We start from the raw sequence: 17,688 nt of genomic DNA, 5'->3' as shown, positions 1-17,688 counted from the left end.
GTCCCTCCCTTGGTCAGCAGACCGCTGTCCAGGATCCGGCATCTGGCATAATCGAGGTCCCAGGCTCCGAGGACGCCGCGCTCTTGGCCGTGGACTTCCACGCAGGAAGACGCTGGTGCTTGAGAGGACGTGGCCGCTGCGAAGAGTCACCGGAGGACCGCGTCCTGTGTCAAGATGCGCCCGGCCCACGGCTGAGCCCCCAGCATCAGTCCTGAGCTACACGGCTGAGCCCCGGGAGGCTGATGGGAGTTATCCGGGCTTCTCCCCACACTCCGGGGCCCGTCGTGTGGGCGCTGCGCGTGCACCTCCTCTTCCTGAGTAAACTGCGGCGGCGACTCCCCTCGGGGAGCACGAGGGGGACGTGCGCGGAGAGCAGCGTAGGCAGGACCTAAGGGAACCCGGGCTCGCGGGTGTGGGCACGGCAGAGACCACGGGAGGCGGGTGGGCCTCCAGATCTGGAGGGGTGCCCGGGGCGGGCCCTTAGCAGCAGCGGCTCCAGGCTCATTGGCCCCCGGGGGAAAAGCCACAGAGGCTGCCTCTTGAGACCCAGAGCACCAGGGGGCCCTGTCCCCTCTCTAGGTCCAGGCCAGGTGGCCACCAAGCCATGGGTTCTAGGGCCCCCATCTAGCAGAGCTGGGAGCTGCAGGGCCCAGTTCTACCCCTTCCTTGATCTGGCACAAGTGCAAGACTGGGAATGCCTCGTCCTACATGGGAGAAGGCAGGGCCCTCAGCTCCCTCCCTCCCTCCCTCCCCACGGGAGTCTCCACAAACGCAAGCCTCAGCCAGGACGCCACTCCTGTGCTGTAACTAACCAATCACACCTTCATTTTTCTAAAGCTTTCTTTATTTTATAAAATGCATAAAATAAATTATACTGGTAACATTTTAAAAATTAACATCTTTGTATTCGGCAATCCTGGGTCAGGAGGCAGAAGGAGGGTGGCGGGGACGGGGATGGCTCACTGGGCAGCTAACCCGTGTAGGCCACTTCCTCCTCGTCACTGCCATCGGGGACCGCGTCTGTCCCAAAGTAGCGGTCGCCAAAGTTCCCTGGAGAAAGCGGGCCAGTGTGTGGTGGGGCCTCCCAGGGCCACCCACCTTGCCCTCATGCACGGCTGAAGGGCCTGGGCAGCCTCACCAATGCCTGGGATGATGCGGAAAAGGTCATTGACCCGCTTGTCCACCGCCGTGGTGATGATTCTCACTCGTGGAAACGCATAGGCCACTGAGTGCACGCCCATCTCTGCCATGAGCAGTGACAGCAGAAAGATCTTGTCCTCAGGCACGTCGTGGTCCTACAAAGTGTATGGGCAGGTAAATCCCACCTCTGCCTGAACCTGCCCCGCCTACCCAGGGCCCACTCACCAGGAGCACGCGCACCGCCATCATGGCCGCGGCGCCCGTGGACACGGTGCAGTCCATGAGGATCACGTGGTCATCGCTGATGTCCTTGGGCAGCCTCAGGTAGTGCAGCTGCGGGCGGCACGGGTCAGGCTGCAGGTGCGGCTCCCTCTGCCCCCAGCCCCGGGCTCATCGCCCCAGCTGCCCCCACGCACCTCGGGCTCCCCGGTAAGCTGGTTGGTCTGGATGAGGATGGTGCCGATGCGCACGTCTTTGCACACAGCGCGCAGGGCGGGCTCCATGGTTTCACCGGCACGCAGGATAGACACACCTGTGATCTGCGGGGAGGGGGGCTAAGCACCCACATCCCGCCCCAGCAGCCCGTCCCGCGCCCAAGTGCGCCCAGGCAGGTACCTGCTTCCCCGCATAGCACTTGCCCGCGTAGTCCTGCCCCTGCGGGGTCCGCACAACGCAGTCCTGTGGGGTGAAAGGTGAGGACTCGGTGAGCGCAGGGAGTCCGCGACGGCTCCGGGACGCACCCTCCACCTCGCGGGCTACAAACCTGAAAGGGTAGGAAGGAGAGCGCGTGCTCGATGAGCAGCCGCATCAGTCTCTTGGAGTAGAAGATGAACTCGTCGCGACTGGTCTCCTTGTCCCTGCGGGGCCGAAAGTGGAGCGGGAGCGCGCGGGAGCGGGAGCGCGCGCGGGGCCTCCGTCCCCAGGTGGGCCCTACCTGATGATGGTGTGCATGCCTCGCACCTGCGGCGTGCTCTTCAGGACGCTCAGCGTCTGGGGCAGCGGGTGGCACTGGTGTGCCGAGGCCAGCGCAGCCCTGGGGACAAACCGATGGGGAACACTCAAGAAGGGGGTCTTCTCCCAGAGCTCTCCCTCCCCACAGGACGGCCGTGCACATCACTGTGGGGGGAACACATGGGCCAGGCACAGCAGGAGGTGGAGCGGGCCTGACTTCTGCCTGGGGCTGAGCTGCCAGGCAAAGGCGAAAGATGGTGGCGAACAGCGGGGCAAGCTCACCATCAGGCAGAAAGCTGGGGGTAGGGTGTGAGGGCCCCTCCCAGCGCGGGACCCTCCTGGGCTAAGAGGAAGCAGGCACAGGGCAGGCTCACAGGTCTCAGACCCCAGGATGGGCGGGTTGTCCCCAGCCTCTCCCTGGGGGACAACTAAAGCTCTGTGGGGTCAGGCCCCGCCCTGGCTCCTCCGCGAAGTGGTGCGTGGCCCCTCCAGAGATGGGGGCGAGGGGCAAAGCTGGCTCAGTGCCGCTTGGCTGCCCTGCCCCGCTGCCCAAGCCTGGGGAGGGCAGAGGCAGGAGCAGGTCTAGGAGCAGGCAGGAAAAGGGCGGGACGGAGGCAAGAAAGAGGTGGGACAGGGAGGGGGCAGAGCGGAAAAGGGGCGGGGCAAGGGCAGGGAATGGGGCAGGGGCAGGAAGAGGAAAGCGGGTGGGGGGGCACGGAATTGGGCGTGGCGGGGCAGAAGCGGGAAAGGGGCGGGGTAGGGAAGAGGTATGGCAGGGGCAGAAAAGAGGCATGACACGGGCAGGGAGAGGCAGGGCCGGGAATGGGCTGTGGCAGGAGCAGGAAAGGGGCGTGACACGGGCAGGGAGAGGCAGGGCCGGGAATGGGCAGGAGCAGGAAAGGGGCGTGACACGGGCAGGGAGAGGCAGGGCCGGGAATGGGCTGTGGCAGGGGCAGAAAAGAGGCGTGACTGGCAGGGAAAGGGGCGGGACAGGAGCAGGGACAAGGGGCTACAGGAAGGCGGGGCACACAGCAGCACCACAGAGCACTCTGCTCACATATCCCAACGGAGCTTCCTCTGCTTGCCAGGTGAAGAGCATGTTCAGGGAGGGAACAGGGCAGGAAACGGGGGTTTACAAGAGAAGGAAGAGAACAAAGAGAAGGCTGCTTAGTTGGGGAGCAGGGCGTTCCCCGCAGGCCTGAGGAGGAGTGTGGGCGGCCAGGTCCCCAGCCCTGCCTGGCCCTCCCTCCTGCCCCCCACCAAGGCTTTCTGGGGCTGATGGAAGTGAGTGGAGCCACAGGCCAACACTTTCTCAGCTGACCAGACGATGGAAAATGTGTCTGGCTGTGTTCAGGTGTTTTTTCAAGTTTGAAACCCTGGAAATTTTTTTTTTCTCAGAACAAAAGCTTCAGGAGGAACCTGATGGGACAAGACCTGCGGGTTCCCTGGCCGTGGAGAGGGCCAAGCAGAGACTCATGCAGGCACAGGAGGTGGACGGCTGGTGGACGGGCCCTGGAGGCATTTCCAGCATTTGGCAAACTCTTTGGAGTGCTCTGAACACAAGGGCTCTCCCACCAGGTGGTTCAGTCAGGAGCCTCCCAACCCACAGAAGGCGGGGAGAAGGGCAGGTCCCTCGTGGCTGTCCCCCCGCACGCCTGCCCTTGGGGAGGGGCAGTGGGACACGGCCCCGGCCCAGCCCAAGCTTCTTGCTGCAGTTGCCCAGTTCCTGCTGGCAGAGCTGTGTGGGCTGCGACAGAGCTGGGGCAAGCAGGACCCAGGTGGGTGGGAGGACAGGGGCGAGGCCCTCCCACCTGCAACCAGGGAAAGCTGACTGGTCCGTGAGGCTGGGCATAGGAGGCACGACAGGCTCCCTGGCTGCTGGGACATGTCTGTAGTCACTGCCCCAGGGGCCTGGCAGTGCTGCCTCAGGAGGACAGCTGTGCTCTCTGGGGTCAAATCCCATAGACAGACTCAGGGGTCAGGGGAGCCTCCAGCAAAGTCTGGCCAGGACAGGGTCAGGACCCCATGACCCTGGGCAAGCTACGTCACGTCTCTGTGCCTCAGTGTCCTCATCTGCCAGCAAGGGGAGGCCGAAGCAGGGCTGGGACCACTCCACACTCCCCTTCTGTGACTGGGAAGAGCCGGCTGCCTGCCTGGCTGGACCACAGCCCAGACCGAGAGCTCCTTGGGAGTGTTGGAAATGCCTCCATCTGTGCAGACAGCTGCGCAAGTCTTACCTGACGCTGAGTTCACGCTGTGGCAGCAACACAGGAAGACACAAGGGAACGGTGGCGCGTCAGTGACCAGGGCAGGCGGCCAGGCCACCCCCACCCAGGAATGGTCATGCTGCAGGCCCGCAGGGACACAGCCAGTCATGGGGGTGGCAAGCTTCTAATGCTTCTAACCTGGGGACCACCTGGGCCAGACCTGCAGTTCTGGGTTGGGGCAAGAGCCAGGACCCTGGGCTCTGTTCTGCAGGCCTCAGGCCTTCAACATCCTCTTACGGAGTGTGTTCAGAGCCAGCCCAGGCTCCAGGGCCCAGCCACAGAATGCCTCAGGGAGCACGGGACCTCTGGTAGGGGTGTCGCTCCTGGGGTGACCCCCTGAGAAAGAGAGGAGCCTGGCCTGGCGTGGCACTCAGCAGTGAAACCCCCCAGTCCTGGGCCAGCAGGTCATGCCTGTCATTCCCAAAAGCTCAGGCTGGGTGTGCTGAGCAGGCTGCACCCTCAGCTGGGTCCTGAGCACCTGTACCCCCACCCCAGCTTCCTCAGGGAACCCAGGCCCTGCACGGCACAACGGGATGGGGTCTGGGCTGGACGATCCGACTGACCAAGCAGGCTCAGGACACTCAGGGCTGGTATCTGGCAAGGGACAGTGAGCACAGGGGGATGAGGGGAGCAGGCCACTGGGGGTGGTGGCAGTGGAGAAGTGGGTAGTGGGGCTGGGCTAGGCCGTGGGGACACAGGACCCTGCTGGGCTGAGGGCCACTCACCTCCTCCAGCTGGCTGTGCACGTGCTGCACGATCAGGTCGATGGCCACCGTGTTGCCGCTCCCTGGGGCGGGATGGGGGAGGGTGACTGGGGGCGGGGCCATTGGCCTGCCTGACACCCACCCAACAGGCAGCCCAGCAGGCTCACCTCTGGGCACCACGATGTCTGCCAGGCGCATGGTGGGCTGGATGTACTGGTCGAAGGAGGGCTTGACAAACTTGTTGTACTGCTTGATGACACCCTCGATGTCCCGGCCGCGCTCACTGATGTCCCGGCGCAGCCGCCGTACCAGGCGGATGTCAGAGTCTGTGTCCACAAAGATCTTCATGTCCAGGAGCTGGTGGAGACGGTGGGCCAGTGAGCGGCTGGATGCCAGCAGCCGGCATGGAGACACTGGGACCAGCCCCTGCAGTGAAGCCGCCTGGTCTGTGGGCCTGGCCAGAGCCACTTCCCCAGGGCACCCTGGCAGGTGGGAGGAGTGTGGAGGTGGGGGTGTCTGGGGTGGGGTGCTGCCCATCAGGGGCTTAGGTGAAGAGGCGTGGCATGGTGGCTGGCGAAGGACTCAGGCGGGAATGGGGCTGGGCATACGTGATCTCCTTTACTTTGCTTGAGGAAACTTGCACCAACACACTGGGGAACGGGGGGCATGGCGAGTTGAGGGTCTATCCACATGCTCAGCACACCACAGTTGGCCCCTGAAGAGGCCTTGTGGAGGCTGGGGGTGGCTATGTGCTGGACAGTGGGGTCCTCTGGGCCTGTGCCAGGGGCAGGACCTGGGCCCTGGGATCAGGCCAACCTGCGTCACACTCAGCTCTGTCCTGAAGGCTCCTGTGACCTACAGCACAGTCTCTCAAACACACCAGCCCCGGGTCCTCACCTGTCCATCAGGACCACAGCAAGGGACGAGAACGCCAAGAACACGCCAGGTATGAGCACAGGCCTCAGCCAGTGGAGAAGGAACCACTGCCCCAGCTCTGCCTTGCAGGGCCAGCAGATGGACCCAGCCGTAGCCTGCCTGGGGTTGGGGTTGGGGTAGGGAGTGGCTGGCCTAGGCCTATAGGGTGTGGACGCCTTGGGGACGGGGCAGGAGGACACACACGTCATGGACAGGGTGGCCAGGGCTAAGACACCAGTGGGGTGGGCATTCCCAGTGAGTGCTAACCTCCAGCAGTGTCTTGTCAGCAAAGGCCATGATGCCCTCAAAGATGATGACGTTTGCACCATACAGTGTTTTCTGTGAAGAGACCCAGGAGTTGTGGAGCCCGGCTCATGTGCCTGCGGCCCCCCGAGGCCCCTCTGCAGGGCCCTGGCCTACCCCCCGAGGCCCCCTCTGGCCCCCTCTGCAGGCCCCCGGCCTACCCAGTCCCTCTTCCGGCTGTGCGTGGTGAAGTCATAGACGGGCACCTTGACACTCTTCCCCTGCTTCAGTTTCTTGAGGGTGGAAATGATGAGGTCGAAGTCAAAGGCGTCCGGGTGGTCGAAGTTGAAGTTGTTGTGTGCGGCCTGCTCCTGCTGCTGCTCAGTCAGCACCTGGTGGGGGAGGCTGTGGGGCAGTTGCAGGCACAGCAGGGCCCTCACCCAATGCCAGTGGGCAGGGGCTCTAGGCCTCCCAGGAGTAGCCACGCTGGGGCTCAGATACCAGAGACTTGCATGTGCAGGGGTTCCAGGGTCAGGGAGAGGACAAGGGGGTCCTTGGGGGAGCTGGGCAGGGGCCCACCTTGTAGAAGGAGTCCATGGACAGCAAGACCACCCAGGGCACGTCCAGGGCTTCAATGATCATTCTGGCAACAGTGGTCTTCCCAGAGGCACTGCCACCTCCCAGGCCTGCCGGGGGGAGCGGAGACCCTCTATGAGGAACAGACGGGCTGCCCACGCAGATCAGTCCCAGAGGTACCCACCCCACTGCCACTGCCTGCAGTTGCCCGGCTTCCTTCTCCTGCTCCAGTGGAAAGCATTGGAGGGGAGCCGGAGGCAGGCGTCCGGCAGCAGGTCCCACGCTCCTGCTGCTCTCACCGATGGCGAAGGCCTCCTTGGACTGCGTGCCGTGCTCGTTGTACCAGGGCGGCCGCCCTGCGGTGTAGATGGTGCGCTTGCTGGTGCGCAGCAGGGGAGGCTCTGACTTGCACTGGCTGGTGGTCCGCTTCCGGGGAGAGTGCCCAGTGCCCACAGGTGGCAGGAGCCTGTCCAGGGACTCTGCATTGCTGCTGCAGAGAGGGGTATGCTCGGATTTGGCCCAGGGCTGCCCACCTCCCAGGTACCCGCTGGCATGGCTGGCCCACAGGGCATCTCCCCACCCCCTCAACAGGCATGGCTGAGGTGGGCAGGCTCATTGGGGGTACATAAGAACTCTGCCTGGGCTGGGCGTGGTGGCTCACGTCTGTAATCCCAGCACCTTGGGAGGCCAAGGCAGGTGGATCATTTGAGGTCAGGAGTTTGAGACCAGCCTGGCCAACATGGTGAAACCCCGTCTCTTCTAAAAATTAAAAAAAAAAAAAAAAAAATTACCTGGGTGCAGTGGCAGGCACCTGTAATCCCAGCTACTAGGGAGGCTGAAGCAGGAGAATTGCCTGAACCCGGGAGGCAGAGGTTGCAAAGAGCTGAGATCATGCCACTGCACTGCACTCCAGTCTGGATGACAGAGCAAGACTCCACTTCAAAAAAAAAAAAAAAAAAAAAAAAAAGAAGCCTGCTTGCAGCTGGGCCACAGGACACACAGACCCAAGTGCTTAGCCTGGCACAGGGCAGACCATCACTGTCCACACAGCAAGGACAGAGGGACAGCAAACAAGGACAAGGGAAGGAGGAGAGACACTACCTTGGGGCCATGCTCATCCTGCTGTGTGGACGGGCACTGGCTGGGCCAGGCCCTGTCCCCAAGGGGACTCAAGGTGGGCATGTGAAAGGCAGGCAAGACCCCAAAGTGGACCATGTTCCCTTCCAACCCAGCACACTCTCTGGGCAGCCAAATCGCTGCCATGCTGAAGGCTGGGTGCCCAAGGAGATGTGAGGGCAGCACGTTGGTGGAGGCGAGGCCAGACCAGGTTGTGCGCACACAGCCAGGGTGAGGTCCCCAGACATGACCAGGCTGAAGGGCTCAGGGAGAGAGGCCAGAGGGCTCAGCCAGGGCCTGATCCTCCTGCAGTGACAGCAGCCCTGCACAGGGTGGTCCCACGGCCTGGCCTCTCTGGCTGTCAGAGTGCCAGATGGGGGACCCTGGGCTGGGAGCCTTATGGGAACCCCATTCATTCTTGCTGTGGCCCCTCCTGGGTCCCCAAGATAGAAACCTCTGGTATCTGGCGAACACTAGAGAGGAAATGCTGCAGGCTGCCTGGGAGGTGAGCATGAGCCTGCCCAGGGGAACGGGGAGCCCCTAAAGGCTGCAAGGGGGAAATCAACAGCAGGAAGACACAGACCTATGCTGGGTGGCATCTACATGCACTGCACATGCCAGACTAGCACTCAGGCGCCTACCAACTTGTCAGTTGACATCCTCGGGCGGGCAGGGGCCGTGACTGGCCATGGAGCCCTGGGAGAGGCAGCCTCTGGGGAGGCTCAGTGTGGCCCCGTGCCCTGCCGGGGTGGGGGACAACGTGGCGCCTGCCCCGTCTGTTCTGAGAGGCTCGGATGCAGAGCCTGGTGTGAAGATGCCAGGAGACAAGACACAGGCCCGGCAGAGACCACGCTGGCCATGGTGGCCTCAGCATCATGTTTCAGGCCTGCCTGGGAAGCTCTCAGGGGTCAGCACCTTGGCCCTGCAGGTCATGGCCCACCCACATGGGGAGCAACTCAGAACCACAGCCACTGCCTGTGCAGGGCAGAGCCCCGGGGGCAAGAGGGAGAGTCCTGTGCAGGGCAGAGCCCCAGGGGCAAGAGGGAGAGTCCTGTGCAGGGCAGAGCCCCTGGGGGCAAGAGGGAAAGTCCTGCAAACAGCAGAGCCACCTCTTTGTAGCTTCCTGCAGCGGCACAGTCTGTCCCCTGTGCTCTGGAGTTCACAGGAGATGGAACACTCCACAAATGCAAGATACGCCTGAAAATGACACAGAAACACAGGTGCGGAGAGGGAAAGGCATCCTGAGAGCATCGTCAGGGGAGAAAAACAAGCTGGAAGGAGATACGACTCCATCGGTATAAAATCCAGCAAACAAAGGACGCTCACCCACATGTGCCTGGGTGTAAGAGGGGGGCAGGGGGTGTGTGTGTGAGGGAGGAGGTGTGTGTGTGAGAGGGAGGGAGACGTGTGTACACTCCAGCCCTAACCATGATCACCCTCTGGCCACCAAGATTTGGAGCAGCAACTTCTGTCCCACTGGAATGTTTTTAAGCACAGGCCACTTTTTTACTATAAACTAAACCGCAGTCTGTCCTTGGAACTGGCCGTCCCGCTGCCGCCAACGCATCAGGGCCTGGCTGCGGCATCAAGCCCGGTGCTTCCCCAGGCCGGCGGATGGCTGAGGACGCGGCCAGGACAAGGCCCTTCCTGCCTCGTGGGAACACGCATGTTCCCGGCGGCACACTCCTCCCCGCGCACCCGTGACACCCACAGCCAGGGGGACGGTGTCCGTGGACACACACGGGGGCAGTGGGAGGAGAGAGCCTAGCCCGACAGGTGACAGGCCACCTCAGCAGCGCTCACGGGCCAGAGAACAGTGTGGCAGCATGGACAGCATCGAGAAGACTCGCCGTCTGCCTGGCGTGGAAAGTGCGCCGCGCCCCTCCTCGGAGACAGCCTCTGCCTGTTTCTGTGCCGCCGTCAGGGAGCCAGCGCTGGGAATAATTGGCCTCACCTCCGTGGCCTCGGAGATCGCTCTGGAGCTGAGCGCTGACGTCAGCAGCAGGGCTGAGCACAAACAACACAGCCAGGCGCCAAGAGAACCAGGCGAGGGGGCCCGGGGACGGCGCCACTGCGCGGTGCCCTGAAAGGGGAGCAGGTACCACGGCACCGCCCCGAGACCGTGTGTGGGGGCCGTGGCTGGAATGGGACCTGCACCCCACCTGCCTGAAGGGCTGTCAGTCAAGAAGGAAGATAGGACCCAGCAAACAGAAGCCACGACCCCCGGGGCCCTGGACGGACGCTGCCAACGCACCAGCAGTAAACACAAGGGCCTGCAAGGCTCACCCCCGGGGCCACCCCCCCAGCAGGTGGTGACGGATGCCCACAGCTGGGGACAGTGCGGCAGACCAGCTTAGGCCCGGCAGATAGAAACGCTCTGATGGCCATGGACGCCGTGGTGGGCAGAGAAGAAATCCAGGCAGCCCCTCCCCTCTACGCCTAACCCCAGCATCACCCACGGTCTTCAACCTCAGAGAGGAAGCTCTGACACAATCTGACTTGCAGAGGCTCCCCAGCAAAGCTCCCAGCACCGCGCGTGCGGCTGCCTGCACTTCCTCCGCGTACCCTGCACGCCAAGGGTGAGCCCACTAATGCACAGAGCTGGGACGAACTTGAGGGGCAGACACCAGACGGCGGAGGCTGGGCTGGCACCGTGTCAGCTCCCCACTGGAAGTCTCCTGGTGCTCGGGCCTCTCCAGCAGGAGCCTCCCAACCCCCCATTTGTGGCTCCTCCTCATCCTGCTGAAGTAACCACAGATCCCTCCCGAGGCACGCGCTGGCCCTTCTGCTGGGAGCCGTGCCATGCAGTGGAACAGTCAGAAGCAGGCCAGGATGATGTGCCAGGAGCCCGCCTCACCGCAGGCCTGTGACGGTGTCAGGCTGAGTCTGCACCAAGCCCAGCCCCACTACCTTCTCCAAAGCTGGTCTGTCTCTGAGAGTCAAGGACAAAGCCTCCCCCCACTTTTCACAAGCAGCACCCCTTGACAGAGGAAAGTTGGCCGGGTGTGGTGGCTCATGCCTGGAACAGCCCTTTGGAGGCTGCAGGAGGAGGACTGCTTGAGGTCGGCAGTTCACGACCAGCCTGGGCAACATGGTGAGACCCCCGTCTCCACAAAGAAAACTTTAGAATATTAAAAATAAACAAAAAGAGAGGAGAAAGTTACGCAACAAACCTCATTTCCCGTGAACAGATGGACAAGAGTGCTTCTGGCCACAACAACAAAGGTTAATTCCAGCCCAGAGGGTTCCGAGCCGTAACCAACACAAGAAGAGACGTGCCCAGACCAATGGCCCCAGGCAGAACGGCGCCTTCGGCCCTGGGCTCTGCGCGGTGCCCGAGAGCACCTGCCAGCCTGTTTGATTCCTGACACCCACAGACGTGCACCAAACACAGGCCTGAGTGGCCAGGACCACACAGCACAAGTGGGCGCCCCTCGCAGCAGCGACCTCCGGCCGAGACTCACCTGCCTTCTGCTCCAAGGGCCCGGCACCCTGAGATCCTGATGCCAGGGTAAGATGGGGGGCTGCTCATGGTCGAGGACACGGGTGGGTGCTCCTGAACAGCGAGTGGCCCCAGGGGTGGATGCGTGGGGGCTCAGGCGCAGGCAGCCGTGGGGGGCATCACCACCTCAGACCCACAGCAGTCCCCTAAGGCAGCTCAGGAGCTCCGGCCACCTGAACTGCCCGTCCATGGGCAGGACTACTCCTATGGGCAGCACAGTGGGTGCAGAGCCGGGGGCTGGGGGTGAGACCCTTGGCTGGTAGAAGCTGCCTGCCAAGTGTCAGCAGAGACTCAGCAGCTAGGAGGCCCTTGGAGCCCCTACCGTACTGAGGGCACAGCACGCACTGCCGTCCTCAGAGGCCAAGGCCACAGGCATAAGAGGATCACCCAGCTGGGGGCTTGTGTGTGCCTGATATTAATAGCGCTGGCTTTGCCTGGTGTGGCCCTGACAATCCTCGGGCCAGCCCTTGGTGTGAACTGCCCCCTCCTGTGTGTGCGCTGGCACATTTGGCCAGCCTAGGGCCGCAGGCTTGCGGAGGACCACCCTGCACCATGTGCCTGCACCCCTCCTGGATCCCCTGGAAAAAGCTACAGTCTCCTGGCCTGCCTGGGGCTACAGAGTGAACCCCCGACAGCAGGACAGGGAAATCTGAGGCGCCTCTTGGCCAGATGTCCCGAACGTCAGTGCTGAGCTGGGCACCCCATCCCTAGCCCCAAAGTGCTTCCGACAGGCATAAACAAATCTGAAACTCCACCCCCTGGCACCATCTGAAAATAACTGCCCTGCCCTGCCCCCACTCACGGGGGATCCTGCAGGGACCTGCAACCACCCAGGGCTCACCACCCAGGGCTCAGCAGAGCACAGCGGACACAGTCACCTCTCCGAGAGCCCACAGAAACGGGGGTTCCGCCCCACCCTCAGCAGTTTGTCAAGGATGTGCACAGAGAGGTCCTGGCAGCCCTAAGCTCTCCCGGGGCGGACAGGTCACCATGGGAGTCAGCTTCCTCCTACCATGGGTTTCCCTTGGAGCTTCTAGTACTGAGGCAGGGGCTACCAGGAGCTCAGGGAAAAGGGAAGACTCCACACGGAGGTCACACTCCTGGGAGCTGCCTCAGAGGCAGGACTGGCCCATCTGTCTGTCCACAGGTGCTTCCTCTCCTCATTCTGCTCCCCGGAGGCGGCTACACTCCTCATCTGGGAAGTGGGCAGGAGACAGCCCAGGGTCGGGGGAGGCAGAGGCTGTCCTGAGCAGGGGCGCGGAGCCTGGGCTCCTGGGAGCCGTGTCACTGGCTGGGCTGTCTGAACAGCAGAGTGGACTCAGGCTGGTCTACCTGGCATGGGCATGCTCTGGTTGCCCCAGCTGGCCAAGAGACCCGTGGAAGCCAACACTATGCTGGCCAGGCCAGGGACGCACGAGCCCAGGTATGCAGCTGTGAATGGAACCACCAGGCCCCACCCTGGAATCACGCTGCCTCGCTGCAGACCACGTGGTCCCCAACATGCCCCTCCAGGAGGCTGCTCTCGGCCACAGCAGCCCACGGCAGGAAGGGGCCGCTCCCAGCGGGGAGGGGTGGCCTGCCCTGGTCCCATTCACTGGTGTTCCTCCCAGGTTCTGACTTGCTGAGCTGGGCGGGTCCGGAGAACTCCCATTCCCACGCCACCCACAGGTGCTGACACCGCGTTGGGGTAAGCACTGCCCAGGGTACCTTCTGCCTAAGGTTTCCTCCTTGCAGGTGAGGCTGAGGCCAGTGGTGCTGGAGGCTGCCTTAGCCACTTTTGGGCACCTCTTGCCCCTCCCTCACCTTCAGCCATCCTACTCTGGGCCACAGCACAGTCGAGTGTGGCTCAGACCCCTCCACGGAGCCATGGCTTGCCTCAGTTTCCTCCCCAAGGACAACAGCAGGTGCATTACAGGTGGGCCGGCTCACAAAGACCAAGGCAGACGCCTCATCGGTGATAAGGGCACCATAAGTGTCGTCATCGTAAAGAAACAGGCACAGGCGGCCGGGCGCAGGGCTCACGCCTGGAATCCCAGCACCAGCTCACAAAGACCAAGGCAGACACCTCATCAGTGGTAAGGGCCCCATGAGTGTCGTCATCGTAAAGAAACAAGCACAGGCGGCCTGGCGCGGGGCTCACGCCTGGAATCCCAGCACTTTGGGAGGCCAAGGCGGGTGGATCACCTGAGGTAGGGAGTTCAAGACCAGCCTGACCAACATGGAGAAACCGGGTCTCTACTAAAAATACAAAAATTAGCTGGGCACGGTGGCACATACCTGTAATCCCAGCTACTCAGGAGGCTGAGGCAGGAGAATCGCTTGAACCCGAGAGGCAGAGGTTGCTGTGAGCCAAGATTGCGCCACTGCTCTCCAGCCTGGACCAGAGCAAAACTCCCTCTCAAAAAAAAAAAAAAAAAAAAAAAGAAATAAGCACAGGCAGCCAGGCACGGTGGTTCACGCCTGTAATCCCAGCACTTTGAGAGGCTGAGGTGGGCAGATCACCTGAGGTCAGGAGTTCAAGACCAGCCTGGCCAACATGGTGAAACCCCGTCTCTACTAAAAATACAAAAAATGGGCCAGGTGCAGTGGCTCACACCTGTAGTCCCAGCACTTTGGGAGGCCGAGGCTGGCCGATCACGAGGTCAGGAGATCGAGACCATCCTGGCTAACACGGTGAAACCCTGTCTCTACTAAAAATACAAAAAGTTAGCCAGTCGTGGTGGCGGGCGCCTGTAGTCCCAGCTACTCGGGAAGCTGAGGCAGGAGAGTTGCTTGAACCCGGGAGGTGGAGGTTGCAGTGAGCTGAGATGGCACCACTGCACTCCAGCCTGGGACTCCGTCTCCAGAAAAGAAAGGAAAGAAAGAAAGAAAGAAGCCCAGGCATGTGTGGAGACTGGAGGCAGGGCTGCCCCTCACCAACTATCCACAATGTGAAGGAAACTAGAAGCAAACATCCAGCAGCAGGGAGCGCGGGGCATGGAAACCAACGCCGAGGAAACAGCCGCAGGAGAGAGCACAGAGGGAGAAAGAAAGGCTCAGGTACTCCCTTGCTGTGGTTCAGGCCTGTTCTACCACCCCTGGGGTCACCACTGCCCACGGACCTTCCTGTTGGGTGCCTGAAGCACGGCGCCTCCTGACAGGTCAGGTTTTTTTGTTTGTTTTTTGTTTTTTGAGACGGAGTCTCGCTCTGTCACCCAGGCTGGAGTGCAGTGGTGCGATCTCAGCTCACTGCAAGCTCCGCCTCCCGGGTTTACGCCATTCTCTTGCCTCAGCCTCCCGAGTAGCTGGGACTACAGGCTCCCACAACCGCGCCCGGCTAGTTTTTTGTATTTTTTTTTTTTTTTTTTTTTTTTTTTTTGAGACGGAGTCTGGCTCTGTCGCCCAGGCTGGAGTGCAGTGGCGCGATCTCGGCTCACTGCAAGCTCCGCCTCCCAGGTTCACGGCATTCTCCTGCCTCAGCCTCCCGAGTAGCTGGGACTACAGGCGCCTACAACCGCGCCCGGCTAATTTTTTTGTATTTTTAGTAGAGACGGGGTTTCACCGTGGTCTCGATCTCCTGACCTTGTGATCCGCCCGCCTCGGCCTCCCAAAGTGCTGGGATTACAGGCGTGAGCCACCGCGCCCGGCCGTTTTTTGTATTTTTTTAAGTAGAGACGGGGTTTCACCGTGTTAGCCAGGATGGTCTCGATCTCCTGACCTCGTGATCGGCCCGTCTCAGCTTTCCAAAGTGCTGGGATTACAGGCTTGAGCCACCGCGCCCCGCCGACAGGTCAGGTTTAAGGGAAGTTTGCGGGATAACTAAAAAGAGGCTGGAGGGAGGAGGGAGCAGGGAGGAGCTAGCCCACAGGAGCCAACGCTGGCCTGACCCCTGTGCCGGACTGACTCTGGGAGAGTCATTGGGGCAGCTTTCTCAGGCAGGAGGGGCACTGGGGGGTTGGGGACTTGCACTGGCCCATGCCACCACTCTGGAAACCTTCCCTCAGCAGGACCTGCTCTGCACAGGTCATGGGCAGCCTCCCTCTGCTCCCCACTTCCACAGCTCCAGACTCCATCTCAACCGCAGCCAGGAGTCACTGCTAACACCACAAAGGACCTGTTCCTGCACCAGCATGGGCCAGCTCTGGGGCAGGTGCCCGGGACAGAGTCACGAGTGACAAGCAGACAGTAAACAACGGGCGAGACGGACAGACTGACTGCTGGGATGACACGGCAGGCGGAACTGGAATGGTGCTGGAGGAGCCCCAGCCCTGGGGACAGACCTCCACCTGTGCACAGACCTCCAAGCTGGAGCCTGCTCTGGAACACCAAGGGCAGCACCAGAGGTTGAAGAGGGGCAGACGCAGGAATGCTGGGGGACACACTCGGGGAACAGTGAGAAAAGCCCTAGGCTGGGGCAGAGGAAGTCCGCAATGGTACAAGCATCAAGACACAAAGTGCAAGAAATTTGCCTAAGACAAGAGGCAGTTCCAGGGCAGACCGGGGCCCCTGGAGAAGGGTGCCGCAATCTATCCTCACTGCCTGCAGCTTCCCTCCTGTCCCTTGGTAACCACACCAAACAAAGATAACAGCAGTCTCTGCCTCCTCAGACACCGCGAGGACCACTGTGCCCAGCCCACTGTCTGTACACAGGGCAGGCCCAGATGGCTGCTGCCACCAACCTGTGTTATCTGGGAATGCCTTTATCAAGAGCCCTCAGTGCTTGTCTAGCGTTGGCCTGCCCCACCTTGGGTTAAATCAAAGCCTCTTTGGTGGCCGGGCACGGTGGTTCATGCCTGTAATCCCACGGAGGCTGAGGCAGGCAGATCACTTGAAGTCAGGAGTTCGAGACCAGCCTGGACAACATGACAAAATACCTGTCTACTAAAAATACAAAAAAATTAGCCGGGCGTGGTGGCACACACCTGTAATTCCAGCTACTTGGGAGGCTGAGGCAGGAGAATTGCTTGAACCCGGGAGGGGGGGTTGCAGGGAGCCGAGATCCAGCCCCTGCACTCCAGCCTGGGCGACAGAGTGAGACTCCGTCTCAAAACAAAACAAACAAACAAAACAAAGCCTCTTTGGAATCAACAGAGGACAGACTCAGGTCCTATTAGACTCCAGCCATGCAAAGCTCCCAGTCACTGCCCACTGGGAGGGTATGGACTGAAAGGACACAGGACCACGGGAAAGCTCTTTCCGCCCAGCAGCTCCTGGAGAAGAGCGACCCTGTGCCGGGACCTTTCCCCCGGCGGCCCCCCGCGCAGCCCATCTCTGAGGAAGTCCTGGCTCACAGCGTTTCTGACCAGAGTCACAGCCTGAACCCAGGCAAGAGGCGCCTGAGTAGGAACAATCCCTTCCATGGGGACCCCTCGGCTCCCCAAGGGACACTTCAGACGGGAAGGGAGGGGCAGCGCCCAGAGCGCCCTCCTGCAGCCCCGGGCACTGCGTGGCCACCGCCCCCTGACGGCCACGGCCGCAAAGGCGCCGCGCAGGGCTCGGGTGGGGTGGCTCCTCCCGCTGCACCCCCGCAACTTCCCCACCTCATGCTCTTGCAAAGCCCCAGCAGAGCCTCCAAGGTGCCCCGCGCGTGAGGGGCAATCAGAAGGCACCGTGCGCCGCCGCACCCCCAAATCCCGACCCCTGGCCTCGCGGGTCGGGCCGGGCCACACCCCGAGCCGACAACACTGAGCAACTCGCACAGTCGAGCAGGCACACGGCCCGCTGGGTGCTCAAGGCCGGAGGGCCCCACCCACTGGCGGCAGAGACCAAGGTCAACGCTGGGGGTGCGCAGCCGGGCTCCTTCCCCGGGCCCCGAGAAGCCTGCTGTCTTGGGTCAGGTCCGTCCTCCCGGCCGCTTCAAGCCCGCAGGGTTCCGCCCGGCACGTGGGAGAACGGGGCGCCGCCGCCTGGCCTCCGGGCGTGGGGGAGTTGGGCTCGCGGCGAGCACTGACCACCCTCCCACCTCGGCCAGGGCTGCGGCCCGTTTCCTACTCGCCAGTGAAGTGAAGGCGGCGCCCACGCCTACCGGTCCTCGCACGCGGTCTCGCTTTTCTCAGCCTGCCGGCCTGGCGGGTCTCGGGCCGTAGGTGGCGACGTGGGCGAGGGGTCGGCGTCCGCGCGGGCCGGGGGCGCAGCCATTGCGCTCGGAGGCCTCTCCGCGGGCCGGGCTGGGCCGGGCGGCGCGCGTGGGCCGCCGGGAGCTGGTGGTTCCCTCTCCCGCCCACCGCGGACTACGAGCCCCACAAGGCCGCGCGTCGCGGACTACGAGCCCCACAAGGCCGCGCGTCCCGGACTA

The 17,688-nt window shown here is 62.4% G+C and overlaps 2 protein-coding genes across 18 annotated transcripts in view; one reads left to right on the top strand and one right to left on the bottom strand.

Annotated features, from left to right (window-relative positions):
• Positions 1-17,688, top strand: part of PRPF6 (pre-mRNA processing factor 6) — a 180,601-nt gene that overhangs the window by 85,398 nt on the left and 77,515 nt on the right. The window lies entirely within an intron of this gene.
• On the bottom strand, positions 823-17,631 carry UCKL1 (uridine-cytidine kinase 1 like 1). Of its 17 annotated transcripts, none has more exons than XM_050746133.1 (15): positions 17,419-17,629; positions 7,096-7,286; positions 6,800-6,906; positions 6,442-6,612; positions 6,245-6,316; positions 5,230-5,488; positions 5,084-5,145; positions 4,329-4,345; positions 2,075-2,173; positions 1,904-1,997; positions 1,756-1,818; positions 1,557-1,679; positions 1,366-1,473; positions 1,139-1,295; positions 823-1,050 (listed from the first exon to the last, which is right to left on the bottom strand). In XM_050746133.1, the coding sequence occupies exons 1-15, from the start codon at positions 17,529-17,531 to the stop codon at positions 971-973; spliced, it is 1,716 nt and encodes a 571-aa protein (XP_050602090.1). In that variant the 5' UTR covers positions 17,532-17,629; the 3' UTR covers positions 823-970. The 17 variants fall into 17 exon arrangements, with proteins under 17 accessions (XP_050602090.1, XP_050602089.1, XP_050602097.1 ...); XM_050746132.1 differs by lacking the exon at positions 4,329-4,345 and adding an exon at positions 3,149-3,168; XM_050746140.1 differs by having other exon boundaries at positions 5,230-5,419; positions 7,096-7,283.

The sequence above is a fragment of the Macaca thibetana genome, chromosome 10, assembly GCF_024542745.1.
Source record: "Macaca thibetana thibetana isolate TM-01 chromosome 10, ASM2454274v1, whole genome shotgun sequence".
Lineage (NCBI taxonomy): Eukaryota > Metazoa > Chordata > Mammalia > Primates > Cercopithecidae > Macaca > Macaca thibetana.
This window is presented reverse-complemented; position numbering and strand designations above follow the sequence as displayed.